The 17,674-nt window shown below is 40.5% G+C and overlaps 2 protein-coding genes across 4 annotated transcripts; both read left to right on the top strand.

Annotated features, from left to right (window-relative positions):
- Positions 1-1,627: 1,627 nt before the first annotated feature.
- fxn (frataxin) lies at positions 1,628-5,547 on the top strand. The gene is made up of 6 exons (XM_079755213.1): positions 1,628-1,834; positions 1,931-2,020; positions 2,506-2,597; positions 4,033-4,153; positions 4,661-4,755; positions 4,868-5,547. The coding sequence occupies exons 1-6, from the start codon at positions 1,736-1,738 to the stop codon at positions 5,004-5,006; spliced, it is 636 nt and encodes a 211-aa protein (XP_079611339.1). The 5' UTR covers positions 1,628-1,735; the 3' UTR covers positions 5,007-5,547.
- An 8,270-nt stretch (positions 5,548-13,817) lies between these two features.
- fam151b (family with sequence similarity 151 member B) lies at positions 13,818-17,528 on the top strand. Of its 3 annotated transcripts, XM_079739071.1 has the most exons (6): positions 13,818-13,880; positions 13,976-14,100; positions 14,624-14,786; positions 15,416-15,633; positions 15,728-15,863; positions 17,156-17,528. In XM_079739071.1, exons 2-6 carry the CDS (start codon positions 13,977-13,979, stop codon positions 17,292-17,294), a joined length of 780 nt encoding a protein of 259 aa, XP_079595197.1. In that variant the 5' UTR covers positions 13,818-13,880; position 13,976; the 3' UTR covers positions 17,295-17,528. The 3 variants fall into 3 exon arrangements, with proteins under 3 accessions (XP_079595197.1, XP_079595198.1, XP_079595196.1); XM_079739072.1 differs by lacking the exon at positions 13,976-14,100 and having other exon boundaries at positions 13,823-13,912; XM_079739070.1 differs by having other exon boundaries at positions 13,839-14,100.
- Positions 17,529-17,674: the final 146 nt, after the last annotated feature.

The raw sequence follows: 17,674 nt of genomic DNA, 5'->3' as shown, positions 1-17,674 counted from the left end.
ATTACAGAGCAGCTTTGACTCTCTCCCCTTGACTTAGGTGTCCCTACACTGTGCAGACCAGTGGACTCTGTCAGGCTTGTGACACACTTTCCACCGTCACAAACTCAGACGATGAGTCCTCCCTCACCAGAGGAGCTGCGAGCCAATCGGTGGTGAGCTGAGTGCATCTCACCAGTGGCACTGCAATCTGATTGGCTGTCTCTCAGGAGAGCTCTCGGAAGGTTCATGAATAATTCATTCTTTACCTGCTTTGACTTTGGGTATTATGACAACCAAACAAAGAAAAGGGTAGGAAATATAGCCTGCATGTATAGCTCAAAAGGTCAAAGGTAAGAAAAGCAATATTTGCTATGCTTACCTTTGGTTTGTCAATCCGTAAGAGACAGAATGTACAGGACCAATTATATACGTTACAGTCAGCAAGAAAATATGGCACAGTCAGCAAAAATATAAGCTTCACAATAGATATGGTTAAAATAAACAGTCTAATAATAAATAATTATACGTATAGAACACCAGTTCAACAAGTCTTTAGTAGTGCAGCGCCTGAAAGCATCAGGGGAATACACTCCTTATGCAATGTTAGTAACATTGCATAAGGTGTGTATTCCCCTGATGCAAAAATGTACAAGTTGTATAGGGGTAACATTATGTTATCCCTATACAACTTTTGTAAAAGTTTTTTGTAAAATGGGCAAAACAATCAATAAAATCTGTGGAAATCTGATCATTTAAACTCTGTCTTATGTCTTATATATTTAATGTGTATTGTCCGTGTGCATTTCTACAACACATCTGTAGAACATCAGTGCTGTACATCTGTACAGCACTTTTCCCTTTGTTTTGTTTTTTTAATTAAAATCAACTTGAACTTGATCCAAAGGCAAATAATTGTGTTTATATGGATGTGGGGGTCATGAATTTGACATGTTTTTTTTCTTATATAGCACAACCATGTGGTGAATTGATTTCATGATTAGAAAACTAGAATTCTAAATATTTTTTTGTTAAAATAGAAGAGAAGATATAATAACATGGGGCTATGTATAGGATTCCATTCACATGATGTAGGCTAGTGTAAAAGTAAATCATACATAGAGAATATCCATGCAACACAGAAAAAGGGCTATTTGAATAGGGTTTGTCGACCGATGGTGGTTGGAGATGATTTATTCGAGGGCAGAAGCAAGATTCTTGTTTTAATTTATGAAGGAAATATAGTTAAGTTTGGAACGCAGCCGTGAACCTTTTCTCCGGTCCTGTAGGCGGCGGTAGACACCTGGTCTCTGGGTTGCACCCCGATTACAACACTATACTGAAACATAATTATCTTACTTAGAAGAAGCGTTAACTATTTAATTAACGTACAAAGCTGTTTATCAAATAATTATATAATACTACAATGCTAGTAGAATGAGAAAAGTTTCATTAAATTTGGTCTACCTTCAGTGAAAGACTCATTCATTCCAACAACGCAGGCTTCTTACCATAGTGAAGCAGATGTAAACAGAAGCAATTGCAAAATGTGCATAAATATTTGGTAAGATTATATATATATGACCCAACGCCGTACCGCTCCTCCGGTCCTGCAGGCGGCGGTAGGCAGCGGATCTTTGGGTTGCATCCCTAATGCAACACCAACACAAACATCAATACTTAAGCCTCTGCTCTTTAGTTTTGGGAAGGCGATACCAATCGTGTGGTATTCAATCGAACTACAATATATGTATTCAATATGTTTAGGATTCCTAGTAAGCGGTTCTTTATCTGTCAGCGTGTCTGCAGACAGATGATGCGGACAGAGACAGCAGACCTCAGAGTGCAGAGACCTCAGGTAGGAACCTGCATCATACTGCGTTGACTGGGCCACTGGTGTTTATTGCTGACCCCCAGATCGTCCTAACACACCCAATGACATGACTTCTTTCAGTGCAACACACTGGCGAGCTGTTCGTTTGTTCGTCCTCTGAATGAAGGTCTGCTGAATCATGAACGTTGGAGTCCTCAGCGGTCAGAGGAAGTGAGTTAACCACCTACTCGTAACATTACGTCATTTTGATTTATGTGTTTTAAATATTGTTTGAACACCTCTCCAACACATGACAACGTCATTGTGTTATCTACTGTAAGTACATTTTTTACATCACTGCAAAAAGAAAGTGTCGTTTTTTTGGCTGATTTCCAAAATTGCTCTGCGTCTACTGTGACTGCATAACGAGTGCCTGCAGCCTGCGCAACTAGGGCCAGCAGCATGTAACTAGGGCCAGCAGCATGTAACTAGGGCCAGCAGCATGTAACTAGGGTCAGCATCCTGTAACTAGGGCCAGCAGCATGTAACTAGGGCCAGCAGCATGTAACTAGGGTCAGCATCCTGTAACTAGGGCCAGCAGCATGTAACTAGGGCCAGCAGGGTCACCTAGTGATCCCATGAACATGTAAGGAGAATGCAAACTCTATGTTTTACTATAAGTAATATCTTTACCAATAATGAACAATATATGTCAGTCCTTTCTTAGGCGTGTTTCTGGAGTTCTGTGGAAGAGAAATGTACATGTGACATTCCCAACCCTTGAAGAACAGTCCGCTGTGCAGCAAAGGTATATCAATTAATCAAAATCAATTATAAATATAACCGCAAGGCGCAAGCGGTGATTAACGGGGTCCAAGCAAAATGAAAAGTCAAGAACACACTAATGGAAGATATATAATTATGACATAATTATGAAGGAAAGATGTTGATCTTCCCCTTAATGCCATACTGTGCCTCGGCTTTCAGGTGACTTGGCTGCAGAGCAATGGCCGAATGTCATGTTTAGCATGTTCATAATTGGCTAATCGGGATTCAAACTCTGAAGCTAAGGATCACCAGTACAACGCATTATCCCATTGAGCCACTGACATTCCTGAACTGCATGAAGCCTCATTCACATGGTGAAATGTCTATTGATAAGCACACAACATCAAGACTCCAAGCACACATTTCACAAGAGAATTAAGGGCTTTCTTAGTACAGATCTGAACATTTGCACTGTTATGGTAACCACCTAATGATAGCCGTATGGTAGTTCTACAATAACAAAATGGTCATATAGCCAAAATGGGATGAGACTGTAGACGTTTAGCTTTTCTATGAAATTGTGGGAAAAGTAAACATTTTTAGAGCAGAATACCAGGGTGAAAAAGATGCATCTGATTTTAGAGATTAATTTGATGAAAGAATTTTGAGTCCAGGTCAATCTCGTAAGAAGAAATAAGGCTAGTTCATAATTTTTTTAAACAGTGCCACCTTTGGGTGCAGTACCATAATTTTGGTTTAATAGTAGTGGGGGGTATTGGTATCCACCTAATAGTAGTCGTATGTTTTTTTTATACAATAACCAAATGGTCATATAAGAAAGATGGGCTAACTGCTCCAAATTTATTGGCCAATATTTCTCAAATGGAACTAAGTAAAACAAATTCTGTTCAATGAGTTTTGTGAGGCTTGGTCTAAAGATTTTAAGTGGCGATTTTTTATGAATTTTTGATCATTTTTGTAGCCTGTGAATCTTTTTATCATGTTAAGCTTTAATATGAAATTGTGGGAAAAGTATACATTTTTAGGGTTTTATAAACGCGTCTGATTTTAGAGATTTAATATTCTGAAAGAATTTTGAGTGCAGGTCAATCTGGTTAGGAGAAATAAGCCTAATTCATGATTTTTTACAATAGCGCTACCTTTGAGTGCAGTACCACAAAATTTCAAGAGCTTTCGACTTACGGTATAGGCTGCAGTATGACTTTTACAGAATTTGAGGAAAAAAAAAAACGTTACAGAAACAATAGGGGCCAAGCAGCTTCGCTGCTCCGACCCCTAATAAATGTGAATTACGGACAACTGAAGTGACCAGATATGAATGAAAAACACTCAATATGTTTTTAGTTTTTGCTAGAAATTTGTTTGTCTGGATTGGTGGATTGGCAGGAAGACTTAAACCTTCTCTGTCTTTTCACTCCTCACCATGGTTAATTCAGAGTGTTTTGCCTTCACAGGGACTTCTCGGAAGCGGTGTACGAGAAGCTGGCCGACGAGACGCTGGACGCTCTGGTGGATTTCTTCGAGGACCTGTCGGATGAGCCCTTCACCGGGGCAGACTATGATGTTGAATTCTCTGTGAGTCTGCATGTTGGTCATCTTAAGGCCCGCTCAGCACGACACGGACAGGACTTAAGTTCAAACTTCAAACTCAGCCAAACAGCGTACAGGGCTGATTGACAGCTGTAAAACTTGGATAAGGTGTGCACTAAATAATCCTGATGTGTCACGTTACTTTACGTTACTGTTTAAGGTCTGGTTGTTTTGGCGTGAACAGTTAAGGCTCAAGTGCTCACATTGCATACAATTCTGAAACGGGTAGTTTACTCATGTCACGCTTCATCTTTATCATCTGACTCGATTTTAAATGTCTATTTTTAGAATGTACAAAAATGCTCTTAATGTAGGGATACAGTCAATGGAAAAATCTGTTGATCTGACACAAACTCCCCAACATTGGATAGTTAATTAAAACAGAATAACTAAATAGAAACATGCTACATATTACATTAGGTAAAAAGTCTACTGTTGTGTCAGCTTGAATCTTGGTAAATGCTAGTATTTGTTTCCGTCGGTCTCCCCCAGAGTGGTGTGTTGACGGTGAAGATAGGTGACCATGGGACCTATGTCATCAACAAGCAGACTCCTAACAAACAGATCTGGCTGTCATCTCCCACCAGGTAGGACTACTCCTTATTTGGCTGAACAGATCAATAGAGAAAAAGGCTTTTTTTATTCAAATGCTTGGAATCACTTCAATGTGTGTTAATGTCCATTCATGTGCACACGCAGTGGACCCAAGCGCTACGACTGGACCGGAGCTTGCTGGATGTACACACGCGATGGTGTCACACTCCACCAGCTTCTCTCCAAAGAGTTCTCGGCCATCTTTAAATTGAACATGGATTTGTCCACACTGCTTCATTCGTGACAACTCTCGGTTTCACTTTCTGCCCCACTCCCATCAGCCCCCAAAAACACGTTACCACTGAGTATCAAAACATCATTTTGGGGGATACACCTGATATTTCAGGACCAAAAATGTGATTGGACCTGAAATATCAGTCATGTATGGGTAATTATGGCTGGTGCCTACTGTAGTGCGGATGACAAGGTTGTGATGGTTCGTTGAAGTTAAATATGTAAGAATATGAGGGGAATATTCATCATTTGAAAAAGAAGAATGGAAAATGCTACTATGTTACTATATCTGTTTTTGTCTTCTCTAATGAAATATTTATTAAACTGCTTTGCAGGACATGTAGGTAAGTTGAATATTTTCAACATAGCTACAACATAATTAGAAATATGTCTCTGTTAAGGCAGCACATTTTGAAAGTCTGGGCTTGTAAGTAAAAATAACTGCACCTTTATCTGTAAGGGTATCTATTTGTCTTTGTATGAACTATACGGCCATGGATATTATATTATATAGACCATTTTTTATTGAGATTATTGGCTTTATATTATCATAATGCTATATATTTTATGTCAAATGTATTATCATTTTTCATTAAAGATGTATTGTGAAGACTTAATACCTGCTTTCTATTTACTTTTTAAATATTGATGCTTGTATAAAAGCAATAAGGCTTACAGTTATATAAAATAACTGGTGCTCATGTCTTCATATACCTCGCAAAGGAAGCCTGGTAGCATGACTTCACTAAACGGTCTGCTGACCACTCGGTCAGAGTGGACAACAAAGTCCTTTTTCGAATTTTAGTAATTTATACTTTATTCAGTGAACATTATGGAATTTTGTCTATATGGCTGTAGACCTTATAGTTTACACTATTGTTGCAAAGTGTGCTCTATGGTAAAGCCTAGGCTACACCACGGTGTAGGCTACACCGTTGCAAATCCTTTTTGCAAGAACTTGCCAAACCACCAATTGTCAAATTTGTATTCAATGTAACCACAACAAGGGACTACAGAGCAATGGCGTCAGCATGTCAATGTCTTTTAAGCTAGGAACAACCACAATTATAAAAGAAAATGGCTTGCTTTTCGAGATTGATTTTATTTTTAAAGATCAACGGCATAACAATCACACTGGCGGCCTGCCTGGAGACTCCTACACTCAATCCAGGCTGTAGGAGTAGCTGAGGGTGCCTTCCTTCAGAAAGCAGTCGTGGGAGTAAGTGCCCACTTTGATGGGCCGCTGGCAGGTCCCCAGGAGGTCGTCGAGGAAAGTGTCGTGGTCATGGACCGTCAGCCTCAGCACGTCATTGGGCTGGGCGCTGTAGTCCATGAACTCCTCGTCCCACCAGGGATTGGCGTCGTTGTGCCTGACAGATGTTTCGCCCAGGTAAGTAGGGCCGCAGGACACCTCCACGTAGCCATCGGTGATTCCAAGAAGGTCTGAGGGCAGGCCACTCGCTCGGATGTTGAACACCCTGAGCTGGCCCTGGGCCACAGTCAGCGGCCCCAGGGCCAGCAGGATGAGGACAAGGGAGCAGGAGGAAGTGAAGGCAACCATGTTTCTGTGAGAGATGGAGAATTCATTAGAAGTCTGACATTTAGGAGAGGGAGTTGTGGTGCTTGACTCTCAGTTAAATAGGTCCTGGTTTCTAGTCCAAGGGTGTGTGGGGGGGGGGGATTACTAATAATATCACTTCCTGTAGGGCTAGATTTATAGTATATTATCTACTAATTTAAATGTATCTTAATGCCCTGATTCATCTAAAAGGAAACAATGCATTAACTAACTTACTGAACATCCTATACATTCACCGACTGAAGATACAAAACAAAATGCACGTTTATCTCTGGAAATATAATCAAAACGCATTTTTATGCCGAAACTTAAAACTTAAATGTCTATTTTCCACTGAGAATATAATGTTCCATCCATTTTATTTTGGTAAGACAGAACCATGACATAAGTGACGTAAAGGGCTGTCCAAAGGACATTCATACGGGTCGTTTTGGGCGACCTATAAAAACAACCTTGTGTCGTTAAGGTTGGAGGACCGGTCAAACCTTGGTTGCTCCTGCTCCTGCTGTACATGAAGGTCATGTTAGCTGGTGCTTTGTGGTCACGATTTTGTCTCTCTAATCATCAGGATGAGATGTTGCCAAAATTGAAGACAATTTGAGCAATTAGCTGGTTTCTGTTAAGGAGTGGCTTAATATCATAGGTTATCGTTGCACCTAAGACTTAAAGGTGCTGTAGGTAAGATTCATGAGCTATTATTTGAGGGTTATTTTTTTAAAGTGGCAAAGCCATCTGTCAGCTATAGGTGAGTGAGGGGCACTCTAAGAATATCTATTTCAAGTTGACTTCGCCTGACTCTATATTAGACTACTATGGCACATTTCAGACCAATCAGGGAATTTGATCCCAGATTGTTTTAGGGAATCCATCTTTACTGTCAAAACTGCAAGAAATTGTGTTGCTTGGTTCAATAGCCTGCTCTCTTGCTCTTTCTGCTCTCTCTCTTTACAACTCTTGGATCCTACTTCAAACCAGATTAAAATATTCATGAATATGGAGGTGCAGTGAACCAGCTGCCCATCAGAATATCTGTATTTGTGTTTCAAAGGCAAAACATCATACCTGATAACCCAATCTCCCTAGAGCTGGCAGAGTTTTTTGGAGTTCTGTAATATCTTGATGTGAATGGGAATTTTCCGATCTGCCAACAGGTGGATGCACAAGGACTCAACACATCTGTTCTTTACTTTAACCTTGACAATCTACACTAGAGGCCGACTGGAAGCACCATTGGAATTGCTCACAGCTACCAATATAAAAATATTAAATCTAACAATTGTTAGAAGTAGCAAAAAATATATGTCTTATTTGATGGATTACAATTTATACATTGATTGTTACATATTTGCGATAAAACTAAATATGAAACAATAGAAACAATTGCAATCAAATTACTATCTTGAGAAGAATTATTTTGACAGAACTAATGTCCTACTAGATTTTCAAAGTAGATCTAATCTCAAAAAATAATATATAGATATATTCAATTTGAGTATTTAAAGATTTACAAATGGTTTTGAATGTGTATTTTGAAAGGTGTTTTACATATATATACTGCTTAGCCCATGTGAAGGAGACGACACTTGATTTAGCAGTTTGGGTGTTTCAATGGAAGAAAGTACAATGAGTATTACCTGATATCTGTAGGCGATCCAGCCACACTGCTCTTATTCAGGTCTGTGTGTGTCAGGTCCTTTATAAAGACCTGGCACACACGCACACGCACAAACATATGCACAAAAACACACACACACACACACACACACACACACACACACACACACACACACACACACACACACACACACACACACACACAGCATGCACTGCTCTCAGGATTGCATGAAAAGGGTTAGCCCTAACCCTAACCCTCTTTTTTTAAAATGAAATACTACATTGCAAGAATTATTCATCAGCAAGTAGTTCCGGTATTGGTATTAGTTTTTTGCATTCAATATTAACATGATAATGACTTAATAATACATTTGAGTTAGCTGGTTGACCAAGGTTCTGAACAAACAACAATAAAAGAGAAACTGAGCCCAAAGGGTCCCCCAAGAGGAGGATTAACCCTGACCCTGTTTCTGATGACAGCACCACCCTAACCATAACCCTAACCCCAACCCCAACCCAACCCCAAACCATAAAATGACTGGGAGATGGTGTGCCAGTGCACCTAGAGTCACTTCGATTAACAAATTCTGAATTATAACAAAGAAACTCACCCTACACTCACCCTAACCCTAACTGACTATTAAAGGGAGTTTATAGGCGGCAGTATATAAACGCTTGTCCAACTTTCTTTAAGTCATGGAAAAGGAATGGTTTGATTAGGGGTATTGTTGTTAGATAGTTGGTACTTGATCTAATGACAAAATGTATTGATTAAAGTTGTCCAACCAGCTAGTACTTCCAGCTAGCAATCTATATGCTCAAAAATGGCTTGAATCGTGTGCAAAAAGTTGATTGGGTGCCGGGGGTTAAACTCCCTCCCTTGGAGCTGCTCTGGTTGGTCAGATGTGGTGGGCCTCGCTGTGAAACTTGAGAATCAGATATCTCTGCACTGCTGCTACACTGGTCAATGTTATACACTCAAAGTACACAGTGTTTCAGTGTGTCAACGATAAGAAATGTCAAAAACAAAATCGTATCTACTACAGCTTTTAATTGCAGGGAGTACTTGCCCATCCATTCTGATGTCACCAATACGATCCCAGAGGTTGTTTAAGGGCCATTGATCCAAGGGTTTGAGAGGTAGGCGATCATTCTAGGTGGCAATACAATCCCAGAGGTTGTTTAAGGGCCATTGTTCCAAGGGTTTGAGAGGTAGGCGATCATTCTAGGTGGCAATACAATCCCAGAGGTTGTTTAAGGGCCATTGTTCCAAGGGTTTGAGAGGAAGGCGATCATTCTAGGTGGCATGACCTACCATGTCAGAGGCTGCAGTGAGATCTAGGAGCAGCAGTATGGGTCCACAAACAGCAAAAGGGCATTCAGCCCCTGTAGTAAGGGAGATTATGTGCAGAGTATCACTCTTTACGTGGAATGGAAGGTTTCCATGGTGTGATTATGGTTAAAGTGGGAAGGCAGCTGGGAAGGGACAACTTTTTAGGACTTTGGAAATGTAGGGGAGTTTGGAGATCGGGCAAAAACTGTTGTAATTTTAAGGTTTGGATTTTTGTGGAGTGGATAAGAACTACATAATGAGCATTACTCAAATCATCAAATTCGTTTTTGGTTAGGAGCTAGGATAACGACAAACATTCTATATATATGTAAGGATTGGGAAAAATATGTTTTATTGGATTGGTCACTGGCAGACATATCTTAATACAGCTTTGTTTCATTGATGACACACACAGGTCTCAATTATGCATTCCATATGGTCAATAAACATCCACTGGACGCTGCACTGTTCACCGGTTGAAACAGTAGATTAGACACAGAAAGGGATTGACAGCTGTCAAACTTAGATAAGGTGTGCACTAAATAATCCTGATCTGTTACTTAACATCCCTGTTTAAGGTCTTGTGGTTTTGGTGTACGGTTTATTATTAGATTATGCAAAAAGGCTCTTAATGTAGGGATATAGTCAATGTGAAAATCTGTTGAATCACACAGCGGCCTGCACGGCGACTCCGTCCAGGGTGTAGGAGTAGCTGAGGGTGCCTTTCTTCAAGTAGCAGTCGTGGGAGTGAGTGCCCACTTTGATGGGCCGCTGGCAGGTCCCCAGGAGGTCATCGAGGAAAACGTCGCTGTCATAGCACCTCAGCCTCAGCACGTCGTTGGGCAGGGCCTTGAAGTAGTTGAACTCCTCTTCCCACCAGGGGTTGACGTTGTTGTTCCGGATAGATGTTTTGCCAAGGTAAGCAGGGCCGCAGGACACCTCCACGTAGCCATCAGTGGTTCCAAGTAGGCCTGAGGGCAGGCCACTCGCTCGGATGTTGAACAGCCTGAGCCCGGCTTGGGCTGCAGACAGCGGCCCCAGGGCCAGTAGGACGAGGACAAGGGAGCAGGAGGAAGTGAAGGCGACCATGTTTCTGTGAGAGATGGAGAATTCATTAGATGACTGACCGGGGTGCCTGACCCTCAGTTGAATAGGTCCTTGTAGGTTATAGGTTGCCATTCCAAGTAGCCGGGGTTCCCTAGGTATATTATCTACTAACATAAGAGACGTAAAGGGCTGTCCAAAGGACATTCATACGGGTCATTTGGACGACCTATACAAACAAGCTTGTGTCGTTAAGGTTGGAGGACAGGCCGGTCAAACCTCAGGCTGCTCCTGCTGTACATGAAGGTCATGTTAACTGGTGCTTAACGATTTTCTCTCACTAATTATCAGAATGAGATGTTGCCAAACTGAAGACAATTTGAGCAATTAGCTGGTTTCTGGTAGGGAGTGGCTTAATAGCATAGGCTATCATTGCATCTAAGACTTAAAGGTGCTGTAGGTAAGATTCATAAGCTATTATTTAAGTGTTATTTGTTAAAAGTGGCAGTTAAAACTGTCAGCTTGATTTGGTACTATCAATTGTTTCATCTTTCGTCGTATCGTAAATATATACCATTCAATGTAGAAATTGTATCCATCCAATAGGAGAAATTTTTTATATCATACTATTGTTATTGCTTGACTATTGTCAAAGTTGTTTCAATGGAAGAAAGTAAAATGAGTATTACCTTATGTCTGTAGGCGATCCAGCCACACTGCTCTTGGTATTCAGGTCTGTGTGTGTGTTTCAGGTCCTTTATAAAGACCTGACACACACACACGTACACGCACACAAAAACACACACACACACACACACACACACACACACACACACACGCACACGCACACGCACACGCACACGCACACGCACACACACATGCACACACACGCACACGCGCACACACTGCTCTCAGGATTGCATAAAAAGGGTTAGTCCTAACCCTAACCCTCTTTTTTAAATCAAATACTAGACTTTTTTTCTACACTTTACATAAACAAGTGGTTGAGGTATTGGTATTTGTTTTTGGAAATAATTATAAACATGATAATGATGACTTAATAATAAGTTTGAGTTAAAGTCCTGAACAGACAACAATAAAAGAATTACATGAGCACAAAGTCAGAGTAATTGATCAAAATTGAAACAGCTCAGCTTAAGTTTAAAAAATGTATCAACAAGTTAATAAAAATGTATCAGATAAACCAAAGGCTGCAGAGGAAGATAGGTTTTCAGGCAAGTTTTAAAGGTGATACCATTGCGGGCATCTATAATGGTGATGGAACTGTTCCAGAGTCTAGGGGATTTGCAGAAGCCCAAACACCCTCGCCCTTGAGCCTCGACTTGAAAGCGGCAGCAGGTTTTGGGCGGATGATCAAAACCTTTTTCTTGCTTTTAAAGCACTAAATGGCATTGGAACAAACTAAATATATGACATGTTCATACAGCACACCCCAGCCAGATCACTGAGGTCTCAAAACAAAAATCTTTTGGTTCAAACTACTGCCAAAACAAAATGTGGTGAGTCAGCCTTTAGTGTTTATGCAGCTAAACTTTGGAACAAACTGCCAGAAGAAATTAAAATGACTCCCATAACTTCTATTTTTAAATCTAAAGACTAAGCTCTTCAGTGATGCATACTATTAACATTTCTAATGTTTTCCTTCTATTTTTGTATTTCTGTTCTTATCGATTTATATTTTAATGTCGGATTCATATCTGCAATGTCTGACCTTAATGAAGGTATTTTTTATTATTTTATTTAACTACTAGTACATGTGTGATTTCATTGAAGGTCTTTCATTATATTGTGTGCATGTACTTCTTCACTATATATGATACTGTTGTCTTTTTCTTTGTAAAGCATATTGAACCGCTTGATGTAAGAAATGCGCTATACAAATAGAATTGCCTTGCCTTGCCTAGCAGCAGCTTTCTGAAATAGCTGAATATGGGATAAGAGGAAGATTAACCCTAACCCTAACCCCACGCTGATAAAAGAACAGCACTAACCCTAACCCATGAAAGGACTTGGAGATGGTGAGCCAGTGCACCCAGAGTCACTTTGTTTAACAAAATCTGAATAAAACAAAGAAACTAACCTTCACCCCAACACTAACAGAGTTTATAGGTGGCAGGAGATAAATGCTTGTCCAACTTTCTTTAAGTCATGGAAAATGAATCGTTTGATTTGGGCTACACAAAATGCATTCATTAAAGTTGAGGTCTGTATAAAAATATACCTTAAGATATTAGATAAGGTTGACATGGGTAGACTGCTTGTTGAGGTGGTTGGTAAAGGTTTTAACAGAGGGGTTGCAGTGGGCCTCGCTGGGAAACTTGAGAACCAGTTATCTCTGCACTGCTGTTACACTGGTCAATGTATCACACTCATAGTACACAGTGTTTCGGTATGTCCACCATAAGAAATGTTAAAAACAAAATCTTATCTACTGCAGCTTTAAGTTGAAGGGATTAGTGAGCCATCCATTTTGATGTCAGCAATACAACCCCAGACGTTGTTTAAGGGACATTGATCCAAGGGTTTGAGAGGCAGGTAAATCTCTGCATCATTGGCATAGCAATGGAAGGAGGTAATATATTTGAGAATGATGAGGCCAAGGGGAAGATCGCTTAGAGACTATAATATTATCCAAATGGAGCCTTGAGGGCACAGGGGATGCTGACAGAGGAGGAAGAGGATGAGCCCTGTTCAACTGAGAAGGTTCTGTTTGTTATGTAAACCAGCTGGAGTTGGTCAATCTAGGTCAAACCATTTCAGAGGCTGCAGTGAGATCTAGGAGCAGCAGTATGGATCCACAAACAGTAAAAGGGCATTCAGCCCCTGTAGTAGAGATTACTTGCCGAGCATCACACTATAGGTGAAATGGAAGGTTTCCATGGTGTGTTTCTGGTTCAGGTGGAGAGCAGCTGGAATGGTCAACTTCTAAGGACTTTGGAAATGCATACACTGTCCACAGGCCGACACAATAGAATAGACACAGAAAGGGAAGCAGGTGGGAGCGGAGACAGTAAGATAATTTCATTAGAGGGTCAACGTACTGTGTATTATTTATTATTATGATGAAACTGGCTTCGATATAATAATCTAGCTTTTATTTATTCTTATTTTTCAAACACCGTTTAGCATATATTTTGTCCTTCCCAATGCAGATATTGAGGCCCACTCCAGTCCAGGGGATGGCGGTGAAGCGCCTCTATGCTGCTTTAAGAATCCCATTAAACAACAGAAGAAGATTGATTTGTTTTTAACTCGAGTAGAAGTATTTATACGGAGAGGAAAAGTTTTAAGAGGTACCTGCAGTGCGAAAATGACAACATATAAAGTGGGTTAAGCTTGTGTCATGTACTAAATGTTTTTGCGCTTTATATCGATACCCACTCACTAGGATGACGGATCCGACGCTGGATTATTTCATTAATCTTGGGCAAATACAAGCAGAGGATGATGCTTCACACATCCAGTGGTCCCATGCGACCAACAGCAAGCACAAGCTCGCAGCTGCTTTGAATGGTATTTACATGACTTGGGGGCTTCAACCTCTTCTATACATAGGACATATATAATTTGATGTTATAATCATTACTTCCTTTTGTTGCTGTAATGATTTCACCCGCATCTGTGTTTGTTTGTCAAGTCATGTCATTATTTTTGTATGGTCCTTAATGAAAGATGGTCTGAAAGTACTTCATAGGCCACATTTATGACACCCCCTATCCCAAAGATTAAGGAACAACTCATCATGCAAGAAACCTTGAGAAGGAACTCAGAAAGAGGGATCCCACCCTCCAGTGAGGGTTAGGGGTGAAATTGGTGCCAAAATGGGCATCAGAGCAAATTACATGTTATTGCATTGGTCAAACTTTTAACAAGAAATCTCAGTAATGCACGGATTTGCACAAAGTTTAGTCCTGAGCGAGGGAGGACTGTTTTTCTTCTCTGTATTAAGACAATTAATGCTGAGTTGAGGTCCCTCGACTCGGTGTTGTCCAGTTTGATGCAAAACATATAACAAAGTTGAACATCTTACCTCTAGGACCTTTTCACATGATTGAGGCAGACATACTCATGAGAGGAAATGAGCCCATAGAGCCAATTATGGCCCATCCTCCCATGATGGACAGTGACATCACACTGCAGGAGTGGTTGGAAGAAGTGAAGAAGCAGAACAACAAGGGGATCAAACTGGACTTTAAGAGGTTAGTGACCTCTGGAATACGCTGATGAAATGTTAAAGAAATGTAGAGGGGGAACATTGAAGTGATGTATTCTGGAAACACATTTGTTTAAAAAGCAGGATCTTAAGGTTTGTTTTACAAGACAGTCGCTGCTCTGTTCATTCTTCATTGCATAGGCGACTGTAACTCCCTTTAAGCTAATGCAACCACTAAACAAAGAGCCAGAACAATTGATTGCGGTGACCTTGTAAACCACAACTTCCAATAACAGGAAATGCATTGATTTAACCCATAGAATGCAATTTGAGTCCATGTTTACCCGATATCCTACGTTTTAATAATGTGGGAGAAAAATACAAAAAAAAGTAGTTCAGGTATTGGAATTTGTTTTTTGGCATTCATTATTAAGTTAACATGATCTGATGACCAAATCATCAGATCACTACCAAATCTCAGAAAATGTTAGAGATTTGGAGATTTGGAGCAGGATCATCGATAGCACTACGAACCGTTTAAGTCAAACCTATAAGTTGTTTTAGGTTTTGTATGTCCTTTAACGTCATGAGATACACCTGTGTTGGCACGTGCTATTACACTCTTTTGATAAAGGCCCTTTGGGGCCACTGATTTGTGCCGCTCTGCCTTCACAGCCTTGAAGCTGTGGTTCCATCGTTGGCCTTGTTGGAGAAAGTGTCGGGGGACTGGGGGGCCCCAATGTGGCTCAACGCAGACATCCTCCCAGGGCCCCAAGGCACGGCCACCCCACTGGAGGCTCAGGCCTTCCTGGACGCGGTGGGCTCCGTGGCCTCTCCCGTCGTGCTGTCCCTCGGATGGACCACAGGCTGGTCTGCTGAGACAGACAATCCAGGTGGGGAGGACACCATAGAGGTGGTGGCAAACCTTTATTAGAACCAAAAACAGAACAAACGTAGATCCATGTTCTGCTGTGTTGTGTGCTAAAGGTTACAGCTGGGCCATGGTGCGTCAGATGGAAGAGGTGTGTCGGGGCTTACGTCATCCAGTCTCCTTCCCAGTGCGAGCCGCCCTGCTGGCCCAGTCCTTCGACCAGATGAAGTGGCTGCTGCAGCAGTCAGACAGGTACCATCTTCACAGTCAGCCAGGAGCCAGAGTGCAAATGAGTCTGTTAGATGCTTTCTTTGGGGACCATACAGGCAAAAGGGACCATGGGATCATTCCATGGTCAAGGTCACTCGGAGCATGGTTCTTCCCCTTTCGGATATTTTGTTCTTAAACAACCATCACGTTTGCATCATTTGTGCATTGTGTTGATGCGATGTGATTGGTTGATTTGATATTTGATATTAATTTTAGAATGCAGTGGCCGTGGAGTTTCTATCGGGCTACTGCACTTGTACAATTTTGAACCAAATCTAATTGTGAGGCTGTCTGAACACAAGTGCTTTGGTCAGCTTGTAAATCATAACTTTTGAGGATCCAACAATAATGGTCAAGCATTTTACAGGTACCAACACACCTTGAAAACTTTTTGAGATTGTACACATTTGTAGTATGATGAGTAGACCTTTGATGGGATTTTTCCCTTTCATTAAAAATATGTTTCTATGGTGTTCTAGTGTATTTATTCTATACAAGTTTATCTTGCATCCTCTCAATGCTGTGGAACACTCCGTTCACTTGCATCGGCCTTCCCGACTTCCGGCTGTGAACTATTTTTCGTTATTACGTAATAAGGGGCTTATTTCCCCGATAAAGACCAGCATTCTATACATTATCCATTACATAATTGACTGTGACATATAATGACCACTGTAAAGGAAAGTGGATTTTTTGCCTCTGATTCACGTCTTTGGTATCACTCCGCAAGTTCTTTGCTGATCAACACTACAAATGGTTATTGTAAAAAGACACACTGTGTGAAGTAATTTTTTCGTTTTGGCAAGTAGCCGGGTAATAAGCTGGATAATGTATAGAACGTCGCCGGTCATTATCGAAATTAAGCCCCTTCAGGGCGAAGCCAGTTCGCCCTGAAGGGGCTTATTTTCCCGATAATGTCCATTGTTCTATACATTATCCCTAACATAATGACCTGCTCTGTTCATTATCCTGCTTATTACACAGCTAATTACCAAAGAAATCAATCATTTGACACAAAATATAACCAAAATATTTGAACTGAGCTCCACTGGCCTGCTCCCTAATTCTACCCCTGCTTGTCCGTATCTCTCTCCTGTCATCGTTGGTTTACAAACTAAAGATACCAAAACAACAGCTTTGTGCTGATGTTTCCATTCCTTTTTGAATGGTTTTCAGCAAAATATCTCTTGTTCTCATAAGACATGCATGTTTATATTGGGGGTGAAAGCTAAACGATTGTCAACTAAGCAATGATTTGTGTCTTAATATCAAAGGTATACTCTCACTGTATGGACTGGCCAAGAGGATGTGTTTGCTGCCCAGGACCTACTGCCATACCGAAGACATTTTGGGAGGAGAAAAATCTATTATGACCTACCGGACCCGGAAAGATTAGAGCTATGCAACGCTTAAGTTTCAAAGAAATGCAATGAAATTAAATTGACATTCCACACAAATCCCATTACAATGTTTGAATTTAAAGAAAAACACTTTAGGGTGCAAATCAAAACTCTAGTCATAATAATTGTTATTCTTCCGATCTTTTAGTTTGTTCATCACTACATTTAAACGAAAGCTAAAATTTCCAAATTAATCTAAATTTATGCAGTTGTATTTTTGTGTGTACTTGAAAAGTACTTATAAATCGGTTTTGTATAGTTAATCATTTTTATAAAGTGTAAATTATGTTTTTCAGCTTTGTGAAGTCATATTATGAAAATTTGTAAAACATAAATGATAGTTCTGTGATTTACTTCTGTTGCTGCGAAAAAACATTTCCTTGGTACAAATTC

The sequence above is a fragment of the Pollachius pollachius genome (genome assembly GCF_949987615.1).
Source record: "Pollachius pollachius genome assembly, chromosome: 1".
Lineage (NCBI taxonomy): Eukaryota > Metazoa > Chordata > Actinopteri > Gadiformes > Gadidae > Pollachius > Pollachius pollachius.
This window is presented reverse-complemented; position numbering and strand designations above follow the sequence as displayed.